This window comes from Trichoplax adhaerens, genomic scaffold (genome assembly GCF_000150275.1).
Source record: "Trichoplax adhaerens TRIADscaffold_5 genomic scaffold, whole genome shotgun sequence".
Taxonomy (NCBI): domain Eukaryota; kingdom Metazoa; phylum Placozoa; class Uniplacotomia; order Trichoplacea; family Trichoplacidae; genus Trichoplax; species Trichoplax adhaerens.
Genome location: NW_002060947.1, coordinates 7,507,983 through 7,535,960, shown reverse-complemented (window position 1 = coordinate 7,535,960; position 27,978 = coordinate 7,507,983). Strand labels below are relative to the sequence as shown.

The 27,978-nt window shown below is 32.2% G+C and overlaps 3 protein-coding genes across 3 annotated transcripts; 2 read left to right on the top strand and 1 right to left on the bottom strand.

The window, feature by feature from the left end:
* Positions 1–6,059: 6,059 nt before the first annotated feature.
* Positions 6,060–8,968, top strand: TRIADDRAFT_25548 (uncharacterized protein; the record flags this gene model as incomplete). Its single annotated transcript, XM_002113053.1, has 2 exons — positions 6,060–6,837; positions 8,400–8,968. 2 exons carry the CDS (start codon positions 6,060–6,062, stop codon positions 8,966–8,968), a joined length of 1,347 nt encoding a protein of 448 aa, XP_002113089.1.
* Positions 8,969–12,133: 3,165 nt separating this feature from the next.
* TRIADDRAFT_25450 (uncharacterized protein) lies at positions 12,134–14,090 on the top strand (the record flags this gene model as incomplete). Its single annotated transcript, XM_002113052.1, has 3 exons — positions 12,134–12,701; positions 13,075–13,214; positions 13,320–14,090. 3 exons carry the CDS (start codon positions 12,134–12,136, stop codon positions 14,088–14,090), a joined length of 1,479 nt encoding a protein of 492 aa, XP_002113088.1.
* Positions 14,091–16,158: 2,068 nt separating this feature from the next.
* On the bottom strand, positions 16,159–20,552 carry TRIADDRAFT_56895 (uncharacterized protein; the record flags this gene model as incomplete). Its single annotated transcript, XM_002112619.1, has 9 exons — positions 16,159–16,361; positions 16,465–16,729; positions 16,875–17,112; positions 17,275–17,575; positions 18,138–18,228; positions 19,120–19,258; positions 19,481–19,632; positions 19,865–20,012; positions 20,239–20,552. 9 exons carry the CDS (start codon positions 20,550–20,552, stop codon positions 16,159–16,161), a joined length of 1,851 nt encoding a protein of 616 aa, XP_002112655.1.
* Positions 20,553–27,978: the final 7,426 nt, after the last annotated feature.

Below are 27,978 nucleotides of genomic sequence, written 5' to 3'. Positions count from 1 at the left end.
TAAATAAATTTCATTCACGAATTTTGTATTTACATGCATAATCAAACCTTTCATCATTGATATCTGCTCTAAAAATAAATGTTATCATCCTTGATATACTGATAAAAACTGGTACCCCTATAATCTGGAATAAACTTATATACGTATGTATAATTAAAGATCTCATCCTTTCTATCGGCAATGAAAGTAGAAATTTATCATCTTTGATTCACTAATGCAAAGAGTTGACCTCTAGATTTGGTGTGAATTTTACATGCTCGTATGTGATTAAATATCTCATCATTTCTATCCATCCTAAGAGTAAAGCTTTATCGTCTTCGATTTACTAATGTAAGAAGTTAGCCCTCATACTTTGGTGTGAACTTCACTTTACACATATGAATTAAATATCTCATAATTTCTATCTGTCGTGAAAGTAAAACTTTATCATCCATGATTTATTGATGAAAGATGTTTTTCTTATATTCCGCCATGAGTTTTACATACGAGTACGTAATTAAACATCTTTTCATTTGTATTGCCCTAAAAGTAAAACTCTTATCATTCTAAATTTACAAATGAAAGGAATCTGTTGCTAGATTTTGGCTTGAACTCTAAGCGCAACTGTATATTGAACACATTGCAAGATTAATTAACAGTAGCCTTTTATAATCTTAAAGTAGTAGACAGACTTGTTATTTTAATTCACGATCCGATCAATTGATCTTATTAATATATCGATATGTTAAACAATAATTTCATCAAGAACTCACTCTCTGCATCTCTTGAGCAATAACATTTTTCTATTTTTAAATCATCATTCAATACAATATAACTAATGTTCATTATCTTACTTCCCCGTCATTTAACAAATAACTGACCCATTTAAAAAAGGCGAACATGACTAAGATGTACATAATTCATTACTGGTATTCGTAATGAAACTCCTACTAAAATTAGTGACAATGCCATTGACTGAGAGATCCTGTCATTCCACCCGTTTAAAATATCCATCATTTATTGATAATATGACGTTCATAACGACAGGTAGCTTCTAATTAGAACCAATATTGATGGGTCATAAGGTAGCATGTTATTGCTTGTGCCTTCATCCATCACAACGTAAGTCATTTTTATCTGGAAAGAATTTGACTTTTAATTCTAATTTACAATATGCGTCATCAAGTCAATTGTATTGGCTTCTCATATGAGGATGTAATATTATAAAAGGCTGTTCTAAAACAATCTTTTACTTTACTATTAGTTCACTTTGTTGATATCCTATTCTCAATGAATGCTATTGAAATGGAATTTATTGCCACAAGATATGCTTTTATAAAGTAAAGAATAGACATCTTGTCATCTTAGCTTGATTCCTGGCCAATTTATGAGTAGTCCTGCTGATTGCGTCGATATCATAGCCAAAAAATATAAACAATCAAGTCTAGACTATAACATAGAATAAGCCTTTTTTGTTTCTTAGTAGTAGTCTTTTACAAAATTATTCATCAAGTTGTGTCATTCATGAAGTCATCATTTTTGAGCAGATATTAAAATATCTTGATCATTAGATAATAATCATGTAAAGTATCAATACTTACGTGGATGTAAAATCAACATGGCTAGTTAAAGGAGTAAACCAATAGTACGCTAGGATTAGCATTCTTGTGTAATCAATTTTTCCATTTTGGTCTCTAATCTATTTGAACAATCATCATGGTACATAAATAGACTAAGCGATGATAGCTCCATATATATAAGCATAGAAATGGATAGATATCGATAAGATAGAAGATTTCTATCACGAATAAAAATGATCTTGAATTATATATTGATTAACAATAATAAAATTAAATTTATCGAATGATCGACGATAGGGTTACTGCTATTCATTTTCTTCATCCGCTGATGAATAAGTAGTGATTAAAATGAGAAATAGTTCGTGATGATCATTTATTTTTTTTATTTTTAATGAAATATATATCTTTATTTTCAGCTATAATATTTTCAATCCTCATCTATTAAATAGATATAGTGTCAATTGATCAAATGATCGATGAGAATTTTACTACTATTCTTCAAATTTTAATCAATGAGAGGATAGAACGTTCGTGATGATTCCTTTTATTGACGTAAACGTCTTTCTATTCTGGTTCAATAAATTCAATTTTAACCGTCCTTTTCAATGCCTTTGATGCTAGAGTTGTATCACGGATAAAAATGAAATTGGATACGCCATAAATGTCGTTCAGTTGCTCGTGCAATGAAAATTAAGAGTTTAACTATTGTTTACTTTCTTCATGCGCTGATGATTAGAATAAAATAACGTAATAAATAATCTTTGCACTGATTAATCCATTTCTCATACGTGATCAATTTCATTTCTATTCGACATATCTATGACTGAAATTGAAATCCAAATCACGGCTGCAATTAAATAGATCATCCTTGCATGACGATTTAATATTATTTTTCTCAATTCCTACCCATCTACGCATACTGATGGCATCGATCCATACCTTATGTCAAGCACTCTTACGATTCTCTTTTCTAGTCGTCAATCGCCATGATGATTTAAAATAATATTATTTTCGATCCAGGCCTCATTTACGTGTGTTTATGATATCTACCTATGCCCTATATCAAGAACTCCTACGCGTATTTATGATATCTACAAATTTATACCCTATATCAAGTACTCCTACGATTCTCTTTTCTAGTCGTCAATCGTCATCATGATTTAAAATAATATTATTTTTAATCCAAGCCTCATCTACGGTATTTATGATATTTATCTATGCCCTATATTAAAGACTCCTACGCGTATTTTAATATCTATCTATGCCCTATATCAAGGACTCGTACGCGTATTTATGATATCTACGAATGTATACCCTATACCCTATATCAAGCACTCCTACGATTCTCTTTTCTAGTCGTCCATCGTCATGATGATTGAATATTATTATTCTTGATCGATGCTCTATCTAGGCGTCTTTATGATATCTACCTATAGTATGTCCTATATCAAGAACTCGTACAATTCTCTTTTCTAGTAATCCTTGGTTATATACAACGTATATGAGAATTAATTGTCGATCCTCTTTATCGTCAATATGGCCTAGTAGTAATGTCATAGATTAGAATACAAGCTGATTTCCCCGGTAAAGGAATAGAATCAATAAATGATCGTTGCTCTGATTAATCCAATTCTCATACCCGTGGATCAATTTTATTTCTATTAGACATGATCATGACAGCAACTGAATCCAATCTACAATTATAAATTGGATAAATTATCCTTGCATGATGATTTGATATTCCCCTCTTCTCCATACTGTATCGATTCATTCTATCCATGGATGCCCTATATAAATAATGGTGGATCATCTTGATCGTCAATATGCCCGAGCAGTCATATTGTTGATTATGCAAGCTAATTTACTGGGCAAAAGAATAGAATAACTTAATAAACAATAGTTGTTCTGCCCTAATCAACATTAAATTAGTTACTGTATTGGCTTGCATGATGAATAGTCACACCTATTATGGGAAAACATTGGATATTATATCATTTGAATAAGGTGAAAGAAGTTCTTTACAATCTTTAGTCTTGTTATTGTTACTTTATGTAGAGAAAGTAGATAGAAAGGTGAATGCATTTCAAAACATGCCAATCCTTCTATATTATCAACGTAATAGGAGACATTGAGATCCAATGACGTAGTATACAGTACAAGAGTTACCTCTGGCAAATTGATCTCTATTTAATAACCAACTTTGATAGCCATACAAAATGGTTTAATATCAAGGTTAACAATGTGTTTTTCCATTTATTTTTACCTATTAGGTGATCTAGAACGATAAAATAGTGGTTGAATTCCTTCTCTTGGACGGGAAATTACCGTTGAAATTCATCAAGATTCCGTCAAAATCAATCCTCAATCTCCATTCCTTTCGCTATTCTATTCTACGATATTGAGAAGCCATATTAAATGGCAAGAATTTCCTTCCAGCACAGACGTAAGCCAACCAAAATGAACAGAATTATTCTTGTAATCGTTGTTCGAGTGATTTGATCCAAATTAGAATTAATTTTTCCCCAATGGAAGGATAACTGGATAAATTGATCGGATTGTAGATAGTCTAGAAAGTGGTAGAGTAAAAGATTTCAAAAGCAATTTCAACATGGCATCCAACAAAGTCACAAGGTAAAAATAATATTATCCTAGAGTTTTTTTGGTGACACGGGTAAGGAAGAAAGGATTAAAAACTTGACAACATAGATATCGATCCTAAGGTCTATATTGGGATTATTGGCCATGATCATGCAATTGATCAACAGTAGCATAGAATTATTAGGCTTTGAAATTGCGCTAATTTATCTAATTATTCAATTACAATTATAGGTCATAATAAGAGATACTAGAGTTAGCAACAGATCTCGTCCATGATTTGCAGCCACGTTATTAAATACGATAGAATATCTATTGCAACAGCAGTCAGAGGTCAAAATTTTGCTTTGCCTTCAAGCATTTTCTAATTTCAAAGGTAGAATAGCCATTCAAGTAGAAGGTGATTGATTATTCAATTGACTTCCATATTAAATTGCTCAATACGACGTAGGTGGCATGAAAGGACGCTAACAGCAGCCATTCTCTATCTAATCCAGTACCGAATAGCATCATCCATTATCCATAAAAACCATTTTTATTACAACCAATCCCTTTTCCATCGATCTTGCAAAATTGGACTAGGAACTCAGTGCTATAATCACTTTGATTTTGAGGGTTAGTCTGGAAGAATTTTCCAGACATTATGTTGGGGAGGAGGTTCAATACTATAAATTAAAGTGAGGGAAAAGACAATTAAAATTAATATTGTGAATTACAATCATTGCCTGCCCATTTCCTTTCCATCATCTTCCAAACTGAAACGGCAGTATATCCGCGCTTTTAAGCCTGGATAAATTGGCATAGATTGGAGATCCATTTTATGCAAGCCGTTAAATAAAGTGGATCAAAGCTGCCATCGCTGGATCAACAACTCAGAAGCAAAGTCAACATTGTGAGAAATAATCCGTGGTGGCCATTCCAGCTAGTTTCCAAGCTTGTTCAATAGGACAGTAAAAAAACAGTTTTGTGTTCACCTTTTCGTTTCTGATCTAGTCTGGATTAAATTTGCAAAGGTTGGAGATTCATTTCACGCAAAGCATCCATTAAAGTGGGAAAAAATTGTCGTCGCTTTCCAGCAAACTGTCAAGCTTAAGTAACACCAATTCGATTGTGTAGTTATTTTTGTTTTTCGGTCTAGAGTGGGAAGAGTATTTAGCCGTTATCACTGGATCAACAAACTCTAAACTAAAGACAACATTAACATAACTCTGAGAAAACGACCTGTGTTGCCCATTTTTCCTTTCCAGTAAATTTCCAAGCTTCAACAGGACAGTAGAGCATCAGTTCTGTGGTCACTTTTTAGTTTCTGACCTAGCCTGGATAAACTTGCAACGATCCATTTCACTTACAATCATTCATCAAAGCGGATAAAAATTTCATTGCTTTCCAGCAAACTTTCAAACTTAAGCAACAGTAAATGAATTGAGTAGTTGCTTTTATTTTCTGGTCTAAAGTGGGATAAAATCCTTTGCAAAGATTAGAGAGAGAAATTATCGTTGTCGATTGGACGTAAAACGTTCATTAATAAAAGAAAGGAAATCCATGATTGCTATACCAATAAACGATGCACTAAGGTCAACATTTTCTGAAACTCTCGGTGTCGCCAATTTCTCATCGCTCGATCGAATATTAAATTAGTTGTAGGATAATCACCTTTAGTTCTCAGCTTCGTCAAGAAAAACTTTAAGATTACAGTCAGTGCCTTCGATTTCATTTTAAAGCTCCATTAAAGCGCATCCAAAATCCTTCATTCCGAGACAACATCCATAAACGATGAGATCAGGTTGCTAAGCACGCTTGCATTACTTGATCATCTAGCTCTGCTTATCCACACTCGTTTTAGTTGATCCCTTGCCATTCCAGTCAGTTTTTACTATTAAACCAAGCCAAGTTGAAAATATCAAGATGGAGTCGGATAGTGTTCTCAATTATGTACGCTCGCAATTTCCAATCGAAACTTTACATCAATTATACACCAATGGAGAACTATGTGATATCCAAGTGAAAATCGGCCATCAAACTTACCATTGCCATCGTATCGTGTTAGCAAGCAATAGTACTTACTTTCATGCCATGTTTACCGGCAATTTAACTGAAAGCAAACAAAATAGTGTGGAAATTAAAGAAGCCGATCGAGAAGCAGTCGCTATCTTAATTGATTATTTCTATCGAGGTAAAATTGAAATTAATACCAATAATGTCCAAAGTGTAGCCGTCACGTCGTCAATGCTCGGTGTCGACGAAATTGTTCATGTATGCTGCCAATTTATAAGCGATTTATTAGCTCCAAGTAACTGCTTGGAAATTCGTTATTTCGCCCAATTTCATCATTTTGAAGCATTAGGCGAAGCGGCGGATAATTATATCGCTAACCATTTCTCGGAAATTGTCGAAACCGATTCATTTGTTGAAATGTCCTACGAGCACTTAATTAATATCTTACCTATGCCTCATTTAAAAATGATTGAAGAAATTAGTGTCTTTAATGCAGTAATGAAATGGATTCGATCGGATCTAAAAGCAAGAAATGAACAACTACCCAAGTTATTAAATTGTGTCCGATTAGCATTGATTCCGGTTGAAACTTTAATTGCTAAAGTGGAAAGTGAAGACCTTATCGTTCATGAATTTCAATGTCAAATGTATTTACATCGAGCTAAAAATTATCATTTTATGCCCGAGCGTTTCTTCTCTGCTAAAACACAACCAAGAGAACATCATGACACTCTTCTATTAACTCTAGAACAACAAAATTATCAAAATTTGTTTGTCTATTCTGATCTGACACCAAACGCTAAATTATTATATACTGATAATAATTTCGCCCGGACACAATTTGCAGTTCTGGCTTTGGGAAAGAAAATCTTTTTCTTTGGTGGTAGAGCCAGCTATAACTCCAATAACTACGGTAATTCATCAAGGCGTCATCGGCGATATAGTAAGTATAGCCATAGCCATTCCTCAACGATTCCATAATAGACTTTAAAAATTTCATGAGTAATTATATAATTGCTATACGACAGAATCCAATGATATAGAAATTACTTTTTAACCCATTTAATCTTTCCATTGCTCATCATTAACAAGAAAGAGTTGCTTATTAGCTTTTCATTGAACTGCAATGGAGTTTTATCTAAATAGGTACCACCTGTCAACTAACCTAGTTTTGTATTTTGCAGTTCTTAAATAGCGATAATGCATATTTAGCGAAGATTTCGGCTAAATTAGCCATTGCTCAGCTAAGCTGGCTTCGTATTTTGATGTCATTGAATAGCGATATCGCGTATTGCATGAGGATTTCAACTAGATTAGCTATTGCTCAACTAGCCTAGCTTTGTATTTTGCAATTCTTTAGTAGCTATATTTCATAATCAGAAGATTTGAACCAAATCAGTCATTACTCAACAAGTCTTGCTTTGCATCTTTGCAATCTTTTAGCATTGCTATTCTTTAGCAGCTATCTCATACTGGGCAAAGATTTCAACCAAATTGGCTATGCTCTACGAGTCGAGCTTTGTCTCTCGCAATCCTTTAGCATTGCTATTCTTTAACAGCTATCTCATACTCAGGAAATATTTTAACCAAATTCGCTATTGCTCAAGTAGTCTAGCTTTGTATTTTCCAATCCACTAGCATGGCTGTTCTTAAGCTGCCATTCCTCAAACTGAATGAAGATCTTCAAAACGTGATGTTTCATAAGTGTCGTCAATGGAGATTCAAATAAAATTAAACTTTATTTAGGCTTTAGTAGCATTCGTTGTGTTTCCACTCTTAGTCGTTAACGTTAGCACGCGGAACTTTGATACACTCCTACTAGTAAGCTTACTGAAAAGTCTCTCTTATTTAGGATTTACTGCATTTAAATAGTATAGCTGTAATGGCGTATTATACCCTTATCTTAGTAATTCATTACCTTATCTTATACTAACACGTTAGGTGCAGTACAACAAGTTACTGTATTCTTACATACATAACAGCATTTACAACAACGATATCTCATTTTTAAGGCTTTATTGGATTAGTACTATGAATGTAATCACATCGGTATCTTATTAATAGAACTAATTTTTCTCCTTCGCTATGTAGGTGGAACTCTTGAAATGGACAATTACGGTTACTCGTCTATCCCTGTCAATAACTTTACTGATGTGTCTTGCCTAAATGTTAATAATTATAGTTGGACCAATAGAAGTTCCATAACTCCAATGCCAATATCTGTCTTTTCGCATAGAGTCTGTCAACTAGACGAATCTATCTATCTACTTGGTGGCATCTTAAACGAAAACCACCAAGTAGCTCCCAATGGTAATACTACCTCGATATCCGATGTCTATGCTTATCATAATGGAATTTGGTCAAAAAAAGCTTCCATGCTAACGGCTAGAGCTAATTTTGGTGCTGTAGTTCATGAAGGACGTTTATATTGTGCAGGAGGTCGAACAGAAGGTCAATTAACTTGTGTAGCACTAACCAATACAGTTGAAATTTATGATCCAAAGGATGATAAATGGGTAGAAGGAAAGCCTATGAATGAGGCTCGTGAAGGTTGCGGATTAATTTCTTTAGCTGGTCAATTGTATGCATTAGGTGGCTATAATGGCAATAATGTTCTATGTAGTGTTGAAAAATATGATGAAAATAAAGGTAAATGGATTCAAGTTTGCGCTATGAAAGTTAGTCGTAGTCATGCAAATTATATTGCCTACAAAGGAGAAATATGGGCGATTGGTGGAGGTAAATTTTTTATGTATGATTATATTTGTCAATATATAAATGCCAAGTACAGAGATTTGCAAATGAAGAACTATAACTAAAATATACGAGTATTGATACTTTATCCATTCATCAAATACGACCATCGACAAAAATTGAGTATACAAACTCAACGAATAGTTTGTCCATTAGTTTAGTAAGAACGTTTGCAAATTAATTAAAAAAGTAGCACGAACTGCTAATTTGAGAATTCATCAAGGATAGCAATTTTGCAAATTAACATCTTTAAGTGCTAAAATCACTTACTGATTTGTCAGGTGCAAGCATTTACAAACACTAGCAGCTACAATAAATTGATGATTTATCAATTCATTAAATATTCGTTATATGGTTGGTTGCAAAATTATACTACTGATTTGAAGATTCATCAAGGATAGCGATTTGCTAATTCATGTCTTAAAATTAATTGCAGAATCAATTACTGACTTGTTAAGTGATGACATACACAATTACAATTCAGTAACTAGAATAGGTTTGTTAATTTGGTAAATATCTTAGCTTGTAAATGAAAATCAGCTGCCAATATCGGCTAGTAGTAAGTGCAACCGATTCATAAATGACTATTTGCACATTCACATCATCCATTTACTTCAACTTTCAACTATCCCTTCATGACTAAAGCAAATAAAGCGTTCTTGTGTGATTTATTGAGCATGAAATTGTTAACAGGAGCTTTACCATGACTTACTTGCTTAGCTTTGTTTCTCATACGTATTTGCATTAGGAGTGCGTAATATTAACTCTCTCCAATTCATTTCCAGCTAACCCTTCTTTGACTACCAACCATCTTTTAACACTTAGTAAGTCAGTTTTTAATTAATTTACAAAACTGGTAATATTATTTTTTTACATTTTATTTCGATCCTATGAAAAATAGATGAAATTAGCTTATGATTACCAAAATAAGTGATCAACAGTTAAAACTAAGATATTTAAATACAACCAAATGGATATATTATAGGTGTATCAGGACTACTACTAATAGTATAAATTTATATCGCAGATTTCACCTCGCAGAATCAACCATACCACTCTGATTTAGTTGAAAAATATGATCCTGTCCATGATAGTTGGGAATTATACCAATCACGTTCAACAACTTCGGCCCTATGGAATGCCGTTAGTTTGTCAAAATACTAATTTGATACTTAGTTTCTTAACAAGATGTAATTATAAAGTATTTGATAAAGATGTATTTGGGAGCTTAGCCAAATGCTCACGATCAATTTAAGTTTAATTAATATAATTTTTTCTTGTTTATAACTGTTTTCTTTCGTTTCTCAATATTAAGAGTCATTGGTAGTTATGTTGTATACATAAAATGTCGTATTTTGCCTATTGACTATACTATTTATGCTTTGATACGGAAGGGATGCCAAATACTTCAATTCTTGACCTGTTTATAATTTTTTATTGCGATAATAGGCATAAATTTGAATGTATAATTGCAATCTTTGTTGCTGCATTGTATTCCAGCCAGCTGCGTGTTGATTATGTACCCGTTTCATTTTAGTTTCATTACATTTGAATGCAATACTAAAAATTTCATCGATACTCATAATTATTTAAAACTTTCTACCTATGAGTATTGAGTATGATTTTTCGCTTGCTTCCTTCCTAAAAATTTTGCTAATAATTATATTACAGTTTCTTATTTAGTTTGGAATATGATTTTATACATGGTAGCATTTAACTTTATTCTATAAAGTTTGTATTGATACTCGATTATCAGCCTCGAGTTGAGTTTTCCCAGTTTACAAATAGAAAGCCACTTATTACTTATAACTTTGATGTCATTGCTGTTCAATCGATGTTTTCTTTATTCGTCATTATCAATAATTTTGGCTAACCAATTTAATTGTTGATTGTCCACCTACGTGTGAATAAACTCATAAGATCAATTTGAGATTGTATGATTTATTCTCCATTATGAGAACGAATACAAGTATATCGAATCTAAGATTTGAATGTTTATTCCACTCGTTCTGTTGATTAGTTTACGGTTTCCATTACATTTACACTATACAGGACATATGGTGCTATTACTTATAGTTAAGATAATCTCTCTATAATCCAGTTTAGATGGCCTAAATGTAATCTTAATTATTTTACCGCTGAGTATTGCTCATAACGATCATCGGATGATACTATACTTACTATATCGGAAGTTAGTGATAGATTAACGTCTATCTTCTTGGTTATTGAGAGCCCGAATAGTGAATATTACTGTTGAACCATTATTACGAAATCCCGACAGCTATATATCGGGATTGGATATTATTATGGCGTCTATCTGCTGATAGATAGAGAAAATAATCATGCTATTGGCTATAAATCCTATGCTACTGTATATAAGTATATATATATATATATATATATATCCAATCTAAGGTTTAAATGTTTATTCAACTCGTTCTGTAGATTAGTTTACGGTTTCCATCACGTGTACACTATACAGGACATATAATGCTATTACTTATAGTTAAGATAATCTCTCTATAATCCAGTTTAGATGGCCGAGATATAATCTTCATTATTTTACCGTTGATTATTGTCACAACGATCATCGAATAATACTATACTTACTATATCGGAAGTTAGTGATAGATTAACGTCTATCTTCTTGGTTATTGAGAGCTCGAATGGTGAATATTACTGGTGAACCATTATTATGAAATCCCGACAGCTATATATCGGGATTGGATATTATTATGGCGTCTATCTGCTGATAGATAGAGAAAATAATCATGCTACTGGCTATAAATGCTATGCTACAGCTTGGTTTGTCTTCATTTTGAGCCAATATATTGTACATGTGACAGAAAATGGTTGACATAAGGTACTGTTTGAGTATCCAGATAATTTTAGTATAGGCGCCAAACGTACAAGCTGGGCGCTCCGGGAGCCTTCATAGACCAGGCTATACCACTTATCTTCCATATTGTTACATGTATTTTGGAGCAATGTTTATGATAGTCTATAGTAGTAGCCAGTACAGACACCATAAACAGCGAGCTAGACGAGGACCAGGTCAGACAGGAGCTCGTCTCCATTAGCAACCCCATCAATCATGGCCGAGTATCTTTGCAATCAAGGCTAGAAGTATAGCTTGTACTTTAGTTAATGTCTCCAAAGGATGAGCTCCTGAATTGGGAATAGTATCGTTATTGTAGCTGAATTCATTATTGGAGACGATAGGCACAGTTATGGTGCACATTTCCTCCTCGATTGGTTTTAAAGTCATTGCTAACTGTGGTTACCTCCCTGGAGCTCTTTTCTCAGTTCTCCCTCGACATGCAGTTGCTCGTTGCTATAGCCAATCTTGCCATGATGGCCTAGGAACTTTAAAGGAGAATGCAAAACAAATTCTAACTGCTGCACTTCAAGCGGTAGCACCGGAGACGCTGGTTCAAAGGGCAATCCGACGATCTGCATGTAGCCAATACTTGCATGTAGGCGATGCTACTTATCCTTTGCAAAAAAATGTTTACATCGCTGCTTTTGGTAAAGGTGTCTATCCCATGGCTAAAGCAGTTACCTCTATTGTACATGATCATCTAGTCGATGGTATTGTTAGTGTACCAGCTGGTAGCTCAACCCCAGCTCTATCGAATTTACAGATAATTCAGGGTGGAAGGAAAAACTTACCAGATTCCAATTCTATGATGGCGGCGGATTCCATCATGAAGATGGCCAATTCTCTGGGTCAGCATGATATACTATTAGTGTTGATGACAGGAGGTGGTTCAGCGTTATTTCCATTGCCAGTACATGGTAAAGTTCTGTAATATTCTGCTTATTAAAACCGTATAGAGCAATGAACGATGCTAACCTACTATAGCAGTTCAAATCTTTTCAGTATTATACTGGATTAAATCTGTCGAATATACTCGTGCATTTGTTCCATGATACATGTTAACCTCATACAGTAGTTCAATTCATTTCTATTAAGTATTCTAACATCTATATACAATTCTGCAAGAGTTAGTGATAACCTAATGCAGCAGCTTAAGTCTTTACAATACTACACTTGAATGGAGAGTGATAATCCTAACACAGCTGCTGAATTCTTTTTAGTACTATACTTGGTAAAATTAGATTTTGCAATGGATAGTGATAACCTAATATAGCAATCATTACGACTTAGGTGTAACATTGGATGAGAAATTGCAAGCGATTAAAGCTATTGCCAATGCGGGTGGTGATATTTTTCAACTGAACACGATACGAAAGAATCTGTCTGCATGCAAGGGTGGAAAATTAGCATTGGCAGCCAATCCAGCCAAGGTAAGGAGCTATTACTTTCCAGGCAAATCACATTGCGATTAAAGATTATCACTAGTATCAATATTTTAAATTATATCTCAATCTGTTGACTACGCATAATACCAGGTAATAAGTTTTATCGTCTCCGATGTTATTGGCGACAACCTTGAAATTATTGCTTCGGGGCCAACAGTGAAGGACTCATCATCGCACAAAGACTGCCTCACAATCATAAAAAATTTATCTATTGATAAAAAAATACCAACTTCAGTCCTCAATTTATTTTCTGGCAAAACATGCTCTGATATAGCTAAGAACAAGCAAACCTTTAATAATGTTCAGAATGTTTTAATCGGATCAAATAAAGTAGCAATCCATGCTGCTTTTGAGAAAGCATCACAGTTAGGATTTGATGCCACCATACACTCTACCACTGTTTGTGGAGAAGCAAAAGATGTAGGAAAAACATACTGCCAGATGCTATTGGAGAACCAAAGACTATGCCGTAAAGTATGTATTCTCAGTGGCGGAGAGACAACTGTTAGGGTAGAAGGAAGCGGTGTTGGAGGAAGAAACCAAGAGTTTGCATTGTCAGCTTCAGTTCAAATGTTTGAAAGTAAGTTAGCCAGCAATCTGACTGACAAGAAATGCCCAGCAGTCTTACTTAGTGCCGGAACAGATGGACAAGATGGTCCAACACCAGCAGCAGGTGCTTTTGCCTATCCCGGCCAACTCTGTGACAATAATATTAATACAGCCAGACATCATTTGGCCAACAATGATTCGTATACTTTCTTTTCCACTTTAAATAATGGTGATGATCTGATAGTGACTGGATTAACCAACACAAACGTCATGGATATTCAAATAATGCTTATCGATGAACCAACTACATAGTGGATTGTTGTAATTTCAAGATGAATGGTTATCGCTTATGTTAAAACTAATGTCTATACTTTAACAAATGTTTCTTCCCCGTTCCTTAATTCAACTGTAAATTTTAATGAAAACTATGATGGTTGATATAATTGATTTGATTGAACATAAAAATAGATTAGTTTCATTTCCTTAAGTAATGGTTTACTACGAAGATCGATTACGTGTTTCTATTTAATATGTACTAAAACGACAGATTACTGTGACTAAATGTATCTATCCTTCAAATTTATTGTTGGTAAGCTGAGCAACGATGTAAGTTCTATTATACCGCAATATAACCTGTGATCTTGTATTTATATTTATTTTCAATTTCGGTTGCCAATTAGCCTATATGGCTATTCAAGAGAATAGAATCTTGATTGTAAATGGCTTACAATCTATAGTCAATTCGTGCTAAAATAGCTTTTGCTTTTGCTAATCTATGGAGCAAGAAATGCTTGTATATTCGAATAAATTACTTACTTTCAATACAGCGTACACTTAAAAGATTATGTATATTAATATTAAGTAAATTGGCCTCTGTAATCATATATCGATGATAGAGCTATTGTTACTAGATGGTACACAATCTATCTTCCATTTGATAACTATTCTAATCAAAAATCGCGAAGTAGCCTTATTTCCTTTATGGTAGGATGCAAGTACAAATTCGATTAGTTCTCCAATAAATGTGACTCCAAATTCCTCCCTAAAGAAACAAGTATGCTGCAACAATATTTGAGTCTTTACGAGTGATCAACTCAATTTTTAAACCTCTAAATCTTCTCGAAGATCTGAATTTGCTAGTGATTTGTCATGCAGTAGCATATGTAATACTGATCGTTTACCAATTATAGCTGAAATAGTTCATAACTGTTTTTCAGGATGATTTGACAGTGCTATATTATCAACTCCATAGATTAGTCAAAAGGTTATAATTCGAAAGCACATAATGTCATTGATTCCCATCGCATTACTATAGGTAAGATTTTTTTGATAGATGCTATACTAAGAATTCACTATCTAAGCCTAAAGAGAATCGAAGTTCAACTTGATGGAAATTAAGACATGGCACGAAATCACAGAACCTTAAATGTAGCATTATAATAAAAAATATCATATAAGTCAGGAATTACCAATTGTTCGTAGTCAATCTATTATAAAGCTTTTTCTAAGAACTTTCTTCGTTAAGCAAAGATGATAGGTTAAAAATTTTAATGAAATTCAAATTAATTCAAGCATGATTTGAGATAGCTTGTCTGCAGTAACGAGAATATTCTATGTTGTATTTATATTATGACAGTTCTAAAATCTTCATCATGATCGGATTCTATTAATTGCTAGTGTACTCTTACTTTGATATTAAATATATTTTCAATTTGTAAATGCAAAGGATGAAAACTAAATCGGAATAATATTTTTAGGTGAAAATTAACGTGTAAAAATGCAAATTGCCATTTTAAGTTTACATATAAATATAAAATAGTGTCATTAAATTAGTGCATAACCGTAAGATGAAAATAGCGGAAAATATACAGTATCGTTCCAATATTAAGAAGTAAAATTTACAGGCAATTTTCTACTTCAGTTACGATATATTCCAGATTTATGCCTTAATTATATACTTGAAATATCCCATTATAAATCTATTGCATAATTTACAGTATGTCAGTAAGTTGATAATAATAATAAGAAGAAGAAATAGGATAATATATAGCTATCTCAGTCTTGCTAGTTGCTCGAGACCTTTACAGTACAATTTACAAATTTTTAATTTATAAATTGGTTTGGAGCGAGCTCGATTTTACAACTTTAAGGTAAAATGGTAGAAATAATCTATAAATATCATTATGACTTACAGTTTATTCTATACATATCATGAAATTATTCGACTAGAGACTAATAAGAACAGAAACATAATGTCATATGTAAAATACATGAATTCGAAGTACTAGAAAAAATATCAGTAATAAAGAAATAGTATTATGAAATACTTAATGTCGCATGAATTAAACAATATTTTTAAGGCTTATATATTATTTAATTTTTAATAAGTACGATTTGAAGTAGGCTTTGGCCTACTATAAGTAAGCATAGCTCCATCAGGCAATATCGGCTTTGTGGGTAAAGAACGTGTTCTGCGTTGTTGCGATGTAGGAAGAGAACTTTCTCGTTCTAGATTTTGATTAGAATATGTGGGCCTGTAATGGGCAGATTTAGCTCTTCTTACCGCTAGTACATTTGTATCACCTATTAAATAGGAACAAATAAGAACTAAATATTTTATTTACAGGATCTTAAAATTCTTGAAATTAAGGAGGAAAGTTTTTATAACATTACCCTTGCAACTTACATGCCAATTTTTCTTCTTTTTCCTTCTGAGCTTTCATAACTGATGATAAAACATCATTTTTATAACTTCGCCATTGATAATCGATGCAGTACAACTCAGCTAAGGATTCATCTGTCGGTACTTTATGCAGCAATTTTTCTGCTTTACTTAATGTGATTTTATCTGTCAATAATCGAAATAGAGATTTTGATATTTTAGTGACGACACAACCACTTGATACAAGAGCCAAGGATATAGTGTTTTCGTCAAGGATAGCATCCAGACCCTAATTTAGGTAGAATAATATTATAATTTGACCTCAAATATTTACCTAAAAGGTTAATTTCAAAATAGTAAAAAGTTATTACGATAATTTAGAGTCTATGTCAATTCAGGATATTGAACTAGGTCATAGATCTAAGTTTACTTACGAAACAGCTTTTCTCTGATAGTGAACCAATATTAACATAAACTTGAACGTTTTTGGAATTCGAATTGCGCTTGCTGTGGTTTAAATAACGATGTATATTTTTCTTAACTAAGCCTACAGAGTTTTCAATCTGCTTATCAATATAGTAGTACGATGCGTTATAGCCTATTAGCTCATTTTTGACTTCATCCCTGAATGTTTCCGACTGCAATTTAAAATCTCTACTTTTTGATTGTAAGCTAGGTAAATGAATTTAAAATAGGGTGAAGATGTTTAGAAAGTTAAACTGAAAATCAAAACGAAGTATTACGAAACTACATAATAATCTAGATGAGAATTGGATACAACTATCTTCATTAGCCTTAAATTGGATAAGAAATAACAAAATATATTGAGTTAACCTTTTACTCGATAGCATTTGAGTCTTTTGGCTGTTTTGAAATGTGGAAATGGATTGGGGCCTTTTAGGATTGATTAACTCGTCTGGACGATGAAGTATTGGAACATGCTTGATATAATGGGCTATAGATTCTTTCCTTCTACTATTACTTGTATCCAAGTAAGCTATTTCGAGAGGCCCTTCATGAATCCACGATGGTCTTGAATTTAAGGACATTTCTCTATTTTTGGAGCTGCCAAAACGGATAGAATTGGCTCTAAATCTTCTGTCACTGTCTCTTCTAGTATGCAGATCCTCTAGTGCTATAAACCAAACATGTATGGATATATTAATTTGGTAAAGTTGCCTATTGTTAGTACATTCTGCTTTCCTATTACTGTATTAGTAGTACATGAACTCTCGACTACTGCAGATATAGTTTTATATTCGCTTTACTTCCTAATGAACTGCTATATTAATGTTAATAAATAAACCTTGGCAAAAATTTTTATTCTTGCAGTAAACTTTCTCTTATACATGAAAAATGTCATGGACCAGACAGTTTTTATATTCGGTTATACTGTAAAAATCATTTATGTAATAGTATATTTCTTAGGTAGAAGGTGTAATAGTCAGGATATTTTTCAGATCTCGTTATACTTGGGTTTGTCGTTTAATGACAGTTTTTCCCTGATAAACCCATTTAAAAATTAAATAATGATAGAATATAGTCTCGTTGATACTATATTCCATAAAGTATTACGTGTAATTTTACTAAACTAGCAGTTGCATATAAAATTATTTAACGCTACTGTAGATAAAAAGATGCTGACTTCATATTTAATATGTATAATGTCCTTCATAAGTAGTTACATCATCACTTACTATATTGCCGTCTTGCATTGTTCATTCCCTGTTCATTTGAATGATCAATAAGTTGGCTCAAATTAAGTAATCTTAATTGTTGACACTTGCCCTAAAGATGTAAGAAAGACAATATTTAAAAGTTGTATTACTACAGTAAGTAGTTGACTTCTAATTATTCCTTGACACTTATAACTAATGAAATGGATAAGTGATAGAATTGTTTGTTGATACAGCTTGCATTGCATACGTGCAATTTGATAGTCTTATATCATACATTGTTAAGGAAAGCTTCCATACATCAATTCCAAAGGAATTAAATCCAATCAACAACCATATAGATTAAAAATAATTTAAACTAGATTTCAAGCTATTAGAAGCATCTAACATTGAACTGCATTCCATGCAAATTAATTGAAGCTATTAACGCAAATCATGGATAGAATGATTTTGACCAAAAGAAATCTTTACGGATATACTACCGTATAGAAAACAGAATAGAATTTATTAAACTACTTAATGATGTGTTATATCACGATCATTTCAACCACAACAACGCTATAAATCAGCTGGAAACGGTACGCTTTAGAGACTGAGATTTGATGTTACACACTACTTCGATTAAGACTACTTTTAAACCTCTACTGTATACGTGAGTGTCTATTAATTCTTCTGCTAGCTGTAAAAATATTTTAGTACAGTATTCCATCCATTTCATCAAATTGATCTTGTAGTTTAGTTGCAAAACTAGTAAAATCCTGATAGGATATCAGGGGCAGTAGCGTATTTAATCTGTAATTTACATCAAGAGGTAATATGGCAGAAAAGTCCAATATTGTAAAATGAGTATTTAATAGAATTTATATATAGAAATTTTCCTAAAATTTACATTGGGAATTTATATTGATACTGCTGAAGATTATTATTAAATTAAATAACACTACAGTATAGGTTGGATACTGAGAATTACCGGTTGGGAAAGAAAATATAGCTTAATAAATACCTTTAAGATAAATACGATCCATTCTGATTGCTTAGAATCCTCTACGATAACTTGATTGGAATAGTACTCGATTAAGTCATGATTTCTTAGTAAACACTTTATATTATTGTCAGACCAACTCGAAAAGAGATCCATTTTTCTAATATGAATTAAAAAGAGTTGGTTATATACGCGTATTACCCGCAAGTGATAATCTCATGTCACTAATATTATATTAAAAACTTGTAAAATAATGTGTGGTCACTGTGATCTTTGGATAAAAACGATCAGGGCTATTTTTTGAAAAAAATATTTATGACATAAAATTATCGAGTGGAGAATTTTTTAAGATACTTTCAGTAGCACAGTTCAATTCATGTACCTGAAATATTTATACTGAAAATCTTTTTCCCTCTCTAAATGTTTATCTATATCGAACTTGTTGTAATCATCACGATCAATAACTAATAGATCGGTAAGTTCCAAGCAAACCGCCGTATGCTTTCTCCTGCCGCCTCGAAGAAAAGCTGAATCCTAAAATGGAATGTTATAAATATAAGAAATAAGTTTATAGCTATACCAATACTAAGGTTTTGTTGCATCGATCAGTAGTGTTTTTAAATGAAGCATAGACACGGAAATAAAAAAGAAAAGCACTGTGATGGAGTTTTAGAATTAGCATTACAGTAATGTTTGGAGTGAAAATGAGCATTATTATTTAAGAATCTTGAATAGCTTAGGATTATGATCAATTGGTATAAAGTACCCCAAAACCTTCTCCACGACGTAATACTTGAAATCGTTGCAAAGCGTTTTCCGCTTCCAGATTTAATAAACAGACAGAACCAGAAAATACCATGTAATAACTTCCACTATAATGCCCAAGTTTATAAATGATTCTTCCTCGTTGAAACCTTGAGTTAGATCAGTTTTAATTGAGAATTTAAGTAAGAATAAGGTTATGCATGAGCTGTATAATTAAGACAATAAAAATTCATTCGAGATGCAAATATAATTTAAAGGGAAATTAATAGGACTAAGAAGCTTCTGTTTCTTCATCTATAGATTTAGAGAACTATTGTAATATTAAAATTTATGGTGCCTTATAAATGAGAATAGAATTTGCTGATTATATCTTACCTTTCATGTCGAACAATTTTACATAACTTATCCTGCATGGTTGTTGTAAAATGGCCAAAGGATGGTAGAGGTCGTAGCATAGCTCGAATCATAGAGACATGATGGGAGCTACGCTGTTCAGCAGATAATCGAGTAATCTTAATAATATTCTTAGGGATGGTAAATATCTTTCGGACCTTATAATCTCCAATGTTAAATCGAGGTAAAGTTTCAAAACTAGACAATTGATCAGTCGACTCACTACTTGGAATAATTCCTTGTTCTTCAATATCCTGAAGATATTGCTCATCACAATTGATAGTAATAGCTCGCATTACTTTAAGGATTAGATTAATCTGAAAGGAATTCATGAATAATTCAATTTTTAATAGTTAAGATTATTTTTCACTCGTATCTAAACGCAGAGGAAATACACTGCAGCAGTAAAATTAATATGTGAAAATTGAAGTCTAGAAATGGTTAAAATAATCTACTTTAATAACAATTTTAGGGAATATTTCAAATTTCTATTTAGGGAACTATAAAGCGTTCTTTTACTCCTACATAAGTCATGGTCTAGTTGACTTAAAAACTATGAATTACAGAAATTTGCCTCACAAAGATTTCTATAACTAGATTGGGTAATGCTGATTTGTGTTGATCTAGAAGGCAAGTAAAAACTAATGTTACAATGACTGAAATTGACCTTAATGTTCAAGTAATAATAAATTTGACGTAATTACTTCATTCTTTTATATCTCAAATAATGATTGATACAAAATCAGACAATCTATTTATTGACAGTAGGGAGTCTTTCTATAATCTATATAAAAGTGCATCAATTTCTTTAGCCTTATTGATTTCTTCGACATAATACAGTACGTAAAAAGGCTTAATGGTGATTATTTAGCTTGGTTAGAATGAAAGGATATTGTTTAGCGAAGGTGACAGATAAACTACGGCATTAATATGATTTGATTTAATATTACTAAATTAACCCTATACTAGCTCATAAATGGAAAAATTGGGATAGCCAAAGCATCTAGTTATAAGAACAAGATTAGCTTAAGGTTATCGCCCATCTATAGAGCAAGAATGAGAAATTAACTAGCTGATGATCTAGATTGAATGTTATGGAAAGACATAAGTATTGAATTTTAATTACATATTATCAAAATAAAATTGGTTTAAAGTTGAATAATAGCTCAACTATATTCAGCATTCCTGATTTATATCGATATATCTAAATCTATCATATGCTAATTTATAAATGAGAGAATCTATCATAAGCTACCTTATAGGTGAAGCAATTCAAGTAACGAGAAAATCACATGAATAATGTTAGCTTAAGATTATGGTCCTACCACAGAAACAGGATTAATTAGGACCGAATTTGGAATTCGAGGGCATTAATGGGCTTTAATAAGCATTCATTTCTAACATAGCAACTGTTTCTAACGTTCGTAACAATCTCTTTACTCATCGTTTGGCCCAATTCTCATAAACTAATTTAGTAAAGTATTCATTTCCAAAGGATGAATAATTAATTATGCCGATATGAATAGGATCCATAAGCACAACAAAATTTTTGCCTTTATATAGACTGATTCATAGCAAATTAGCCTTCTTTACCAAAAAAGACGTATATAGTTATGTCATAAGCGAATAATAACGGAGTTGGTAGAAAAATCTTACTGTAATCATAGTTGTTCTGTTCAATCCATGCATAAGATAAATTAATTATTAATATAAACAGTTCATAAATGTATATCTGATCCAATTAGTTAGACGTTAATGTCACATTTTCTACTACTGCTATGATTTTCATTACGAGACTGCCTACTCATTATAGATTAATTGAATCAAACCTTATGTATAATTCTTTTGAAATGGTCTATTGGCAATGTGGCTCGTACCTAAAATATGAAATGTAAAATATTCATAAATAGCATTAATATTTGATTAAAAAGCCATATTATAACATACCGTAAATGAAAATTATGACTGATTAATCTACAAATTTTTTACTATCATTCATTCCTTAAACATATCGAAAGTCAGTCAAGAATTTGATACTATTTTATTATAATTAAATAATTATTGAGATCTTTTAACAACGTCATGAGGTTTGAAGTCTAGCCACTAAGCTAATTTAATTTCAATACAGAGTAGCGAAAATTGAATGCCTTCTCCTAACATATCGTGGTAGTGCTACTATCGATTAACACACACCAAATTAGCTTGTATAAAATATCATTGACTCAAACTAGTTCTTTCAAGCCTAGTCAATGTAAGGCTTTTGGCTAGAGAGAATAAGATTCGCATTCCAAGATGTATTGATGAAACTATTAATAGGATAGGATATATAGAGAGGTTATGGAATACGCGTATAGATGAAAAGAAATTTACAATTATGCCAGCATACAGTACACTAATAATTATGCTATTAAATAGCTAGGGATTTTACTTATCAATGCAAGTATTCGTATGTGTTAAGAACTGTAGATGAAATAACATCTCATAAATTATACCCGTAAAATAGTAAGGAATTCCGTTTATCTTCTTCATTATTCAAACTGCTGTTAATACAAATTCCATTCAGTTATAAGTAAAACTAACGGATATGATTCATCATCGCCTTAAGATTATACGCGATTTCCATATAAATTATATATATGAGCACAAATTTATTGAACTAGTTAAGTATTAATGTCCACAGCTCATTGTATCCAACTCATAGCTATAGAAAGAGTAAACCTCTTTGATAAACTAATTTTAATACATATAAATCTACATAATAACACGTTAATCTATCGCGATACACCTTAATTGGACGGCAGCACTAGATATTAGGTATAAACAGATGCGTATGCGCATTTATGGATATATAGGTACAATTAGTTATACCATGACTACACAACTCCATACTAACGACGTAAATGTAGATTTTTAATAACGTTATTCACGGTAATAAATTTTCTTTAATAGAGAATTTCATTCATAAAGCTAGGCATGACTGCATATGAAAAGAAAGACAGCTAATAAAAAGAATATAACTGTACGGTAATCCTTGCTACGACCTAATAAAGTTTAAGGACTTGAAATTAATACAGTTGGCATCGGTATGTAATAAAATCTTGATTTAATGGCAATTATTTCACTTAATAATTTCAATGGTATTTAAGAAGTGATAGAGCAAAATCGTTTAGTCTACGTAAAATTTAAAGGCAAAACGATCCTTGTTGATAGCGGCCCAATCGCTGATTTTCAATCTTGGCTAGTATAGAATAGTGAGATAGCATCGCAGCCTACATCTCTGACCTATATTAACTTACGATCGATTGAATTGAGCATCTAGCGGCCTAATCGCTGACTCAATTATAAGTAGGCCAATAAGGAATAACGAAACTGCATAGCAGCGTCGATCTCTGATCTACAGTATATTAACTTCGATAGTTGAGCCTTAAAATCGGCTTATTTTCTAAGTATTAGAATTTCTCAAACAGGAAATAGGGTCAAATCAGTCGTTGATGGATTGCAATTTGTTAAAACTTTGATGTAAGAAATTTTATATTGTCTTTTTAAGATAAAATAAATATTGGTATGTCTTATATAGGAAATAATCAACTGATTTTTCTGAGTATCGGAATTTCTCAAATGGTAGATAGGGTCAAATCGATCGTCGATGGATTGCAATATGCCAAAAATTTGATTTAAGAAATTGTATCGCATGTTTTCTTTCAAGGTAAAACAGATACCTCCTTCTGTTAAATAGGAGACAGGATCGAATAAATAGTCGGTGGATTCCAATATATCATAACTTTGATCTAACAAATTGAACCTTGACCTTTTAGAAAAAAACGGATATCTAGATCGCCTTAAAAGGAAAATGGATCTAATCGATTGTCGATAGATAGGCAGAATTTTGACCTAAGAATTTACCCTTTTTGCGCGATAAAATGGATATCAAAACGGTTAAAGAAGAAATGGAGTTGAATCAATTGTCGATAAGTTGCAATATTTCCTATCTTTGATCAAAAGAATTTTAAGCTTTCCTTTTAGCATCATGCAACAAATATTAGAACGGCTTAAATAGAAGATCGGATCGAATCTATTATCGATAGATGGTAATATGTCAAAACTTTAATCAAAAAAATTTCAAGTTATCCTTTTGGCTCCATAAAAAATATTGGAATGGCTTAAATAAGTGATAGGATCGAATCCGTTGTCGGTAGATGACGATATATTAAAATCTGAATCCTACTTCTATGGCTACGAGAGCAGCTTTTAAAACACGTAGTAACAGGTCAACTTGAGCGATCGTAATAAACATCAATCATATTCGTTGTTGTCATCGAATTTGATTGATTACTCTTGCTAAACGTGTTTAAAATCGAACTAGACTTAACAACTAATCATTAAATTATTTTCAATTGTTTGATTTTTACTTGATTAGAGTCTAAAATCAATCACCAAAGGTATTGAACTATAGCCTTCTTTGTTATTGGAGTTGTTAACAAATGACGGGTAATGATCAATTTTGGATTGGAAAAGTTCAAATTAAATCCCTCTAATTTAGATAAAACTGGTTAATTGATTTAACGCTAATCGAAGGAAATTGTTCGATCAATAGCCGAAAGAAATAATTGATAGAAATGCAGGCATGAGCAAAAGCCGGATTGACATTAAAAGCTATAGTGCATTTCATGATAGTAAACTCAAATGATTAGGATTTCTTACGCGAAAAGATTCAAATTAGCTTCAGTTAAAATGATTAAGCCAAAAAGGTATCAAATAGCTTGGTATAAATAGTCAGAGAATGGAAATAAAATAATAAATTCGCAAAGTAAAGGATAAATTATGTTACTGTAAATTGCCCATTTTAAAAAAGTTACCAGCCACTATTAAGTCCATATGACAAAGGTAAATGAAAAGATGAATGTCAAGACGGCTATTTATAACACTAATGCAAAGATTGAACCTAAAAACTACTTTTCCACATTTAGATTTCTAAGGTAGAGAATTACAGGAATTCTGCTAGAGTTCTATTCCTACTTACATTAGACATCGATAATGCTCGAATTTGATGGCGTCGCCATAATTGTTGTCGTAATTTTGCCAACTGCAGTTTTGAAGAAATGACACTTTTAACATTATTTCCACTTTCTGTAGAACTGGAATGGCACGGGTTGTCCATCCTTTAACTTTATGGAATGGCAATATTGAAATCTAAGGCTGCCAGATAAACTAACTTGAAGCGTTCCTTCCCCAATATTTGTTTAGGTTCAGCGGTTACAAACTTATTTATTTCGCTAACTTGCCCGTCAATGATAGACGTGTATTAATCCTTACAATATCCATTTGATAATTTAAATCAAAGCCAGCGTCATTCCTGGACAATAACTTGGCATTCGTCGCTTCAATCTAGTTTAACAAGTGATAAAGTTAGAGTAACAGTTTGCTTTCTACTCTCACATTTTAAGGGTTCTTTCAACTTGATTGAAACAAATAAACTTGATCATGTAGTATTGATTCCGATTTAGAGGTCAACTTTCATTCCATATATTATTTGCCTTGTCTAGTTACCATTCAATCAACAACAAATGTTTACTTTTCTTAAAACCCCCTGGTGCTACATTAAAATTACTTTCTATTATTCGTTACTTCGTTACCATGAATTATAGAATGAAATAAAGTATCACCAAGAAGGACTACATAATAAAAAACCGTTATGAATAGATATTAGAACAATACTAGCCTTATTTTGACATCTATTCATTTTGTCTAATCGTCGTTTAGGAACAGTGTTAACATATAAGTTGCAATCTATGAATATACTCGCATAAACATTTAACTCTGATGAGTACTTTCTTCTATATGACGTAGACCGGATATCTACAACGATTACTATTTCATAAATGTTCGGATAAGTTGACATCTATTCCTCATGTCTCATCCTCCTCTAGGAATAAAATGCCATTTTATAATTTGCAATCTTTGCATGCGAGTATATTCACATAACCAACTATTTCTGATGAGCACCCTCGTCTGTATAATATAGACCCGAAATTTAAAACTATCGCTATTTCATAGATGCGTGGATAGATTGACATTTATTCATCTTGTCTAAACATCGCCGAAGAATAGTGTTATCATATAATTTGCGACCTTTGCTTATGTAAATATATATTTCGGAAGGTAATCTCGTCTACATGGTATAGACTAGATACTTACAACTATCATTATTACACAGATGCGCGGATATGTCAACATTTATTCATTTTGTCTAATCATCGTCTATGAACAATATTATGATATAATTTGCAATCTTTGTATCTATAAAAAATACATTTCTGATTAGTATCCACGTCCACATGATAGAGACCGAATACTTAGCACAATTACTATTTCATAGATGCACGGATAGGCTGATACTTATTTATCTTGTCTAATCATCATCTAAAAGCAAATGTTGTCTTGTAATTTGCGATATTTGAATATACTCGTATAAACATCAATTTTTAATGAGTATCCACATCTACATGATATTGACCGGATAGTAAGCGTTATCACTATTTCATAGATGCACGGATATTTTGACATCAATTCATCATGTCTAATTATTTCTAGAAACAAATATTGTCTTGTAATTTGCGATTTCTGAATATGCTCATATAAGATCTATTTCTAAAGAGTATCCACGTCAATATGATATTGACCGGATAGTGCTATCGCTATTTCATAGATGCTCGGATAGGTTGACATCTATCCATCTTGTCTAGTCATCATCTAGTAATAGTATCATCATCTAATTTGTAATCTTTATACTCGTATAAATGTATATTCCTGATAAATAGCCTCATCTGCATGATACAGACTGGATGCTTAGTACTATCGCTATTTCATAGACTCGTAGATACAATGTCATCTATTCATCTTGTCTTATCGTCGTTTGGAAACAATATTATCATATAATTTACGATCTTTATACTCATATAAGTATATATTTCTGATAAGTATCCTTATCCACTTGCTATAGACCGGAAACTTAGCGCTATCACTATTTCATAGATTTACGGATAAGTTGACATCTGCTCATTTCGTCTGATCGCCGTCTGAAAACAATATTATCAAATAATTCACGATCTTTATATATACATATATATATATAGATATATTTCTAATGAGTATCCATGTCTACATGATATAGATTGGATATTTACAACTATCACTATTTCATAGACGAATAGATAGATTACTGTATAAACAATAATTTTGCTATAAAAGACGTAGCTTTAGACTCATTGTTTCTAATTCGATTCTATTTCATTTTGGATAAAAAGTCCAAGAAAATTTTCTTTGTCTAGTAGCTTTAGCTCAATTAACGAAAATATGACTACTTAAATAATATACTAAATTGCAAGAGCAAAGCTGTTGGTAGCTGTTACTATGCGAGGGCTATTGAGGAGGATGAAGTAAGACTAATAAGTAAATCTACAGTGTGTCTGTCGCCATAACTTCGGTAATACATATTCATAACAGACTATAATTAGCTATCTGCGATCAAATAGTTGATATTATTACAGATTACACAAAAGGAAATTCGCTACTGTATATTACAATATGCGACAGTAGTATCATGAACTCTTTCGATCCGATGAGGAAAAGCCACTAAACAATCTTTTTAGATATATAATGTAATGAAATCTATTTTAAAAAATACGTTTACGCTCTGATTGAACCGGGTCCTTAGTTAGAGAC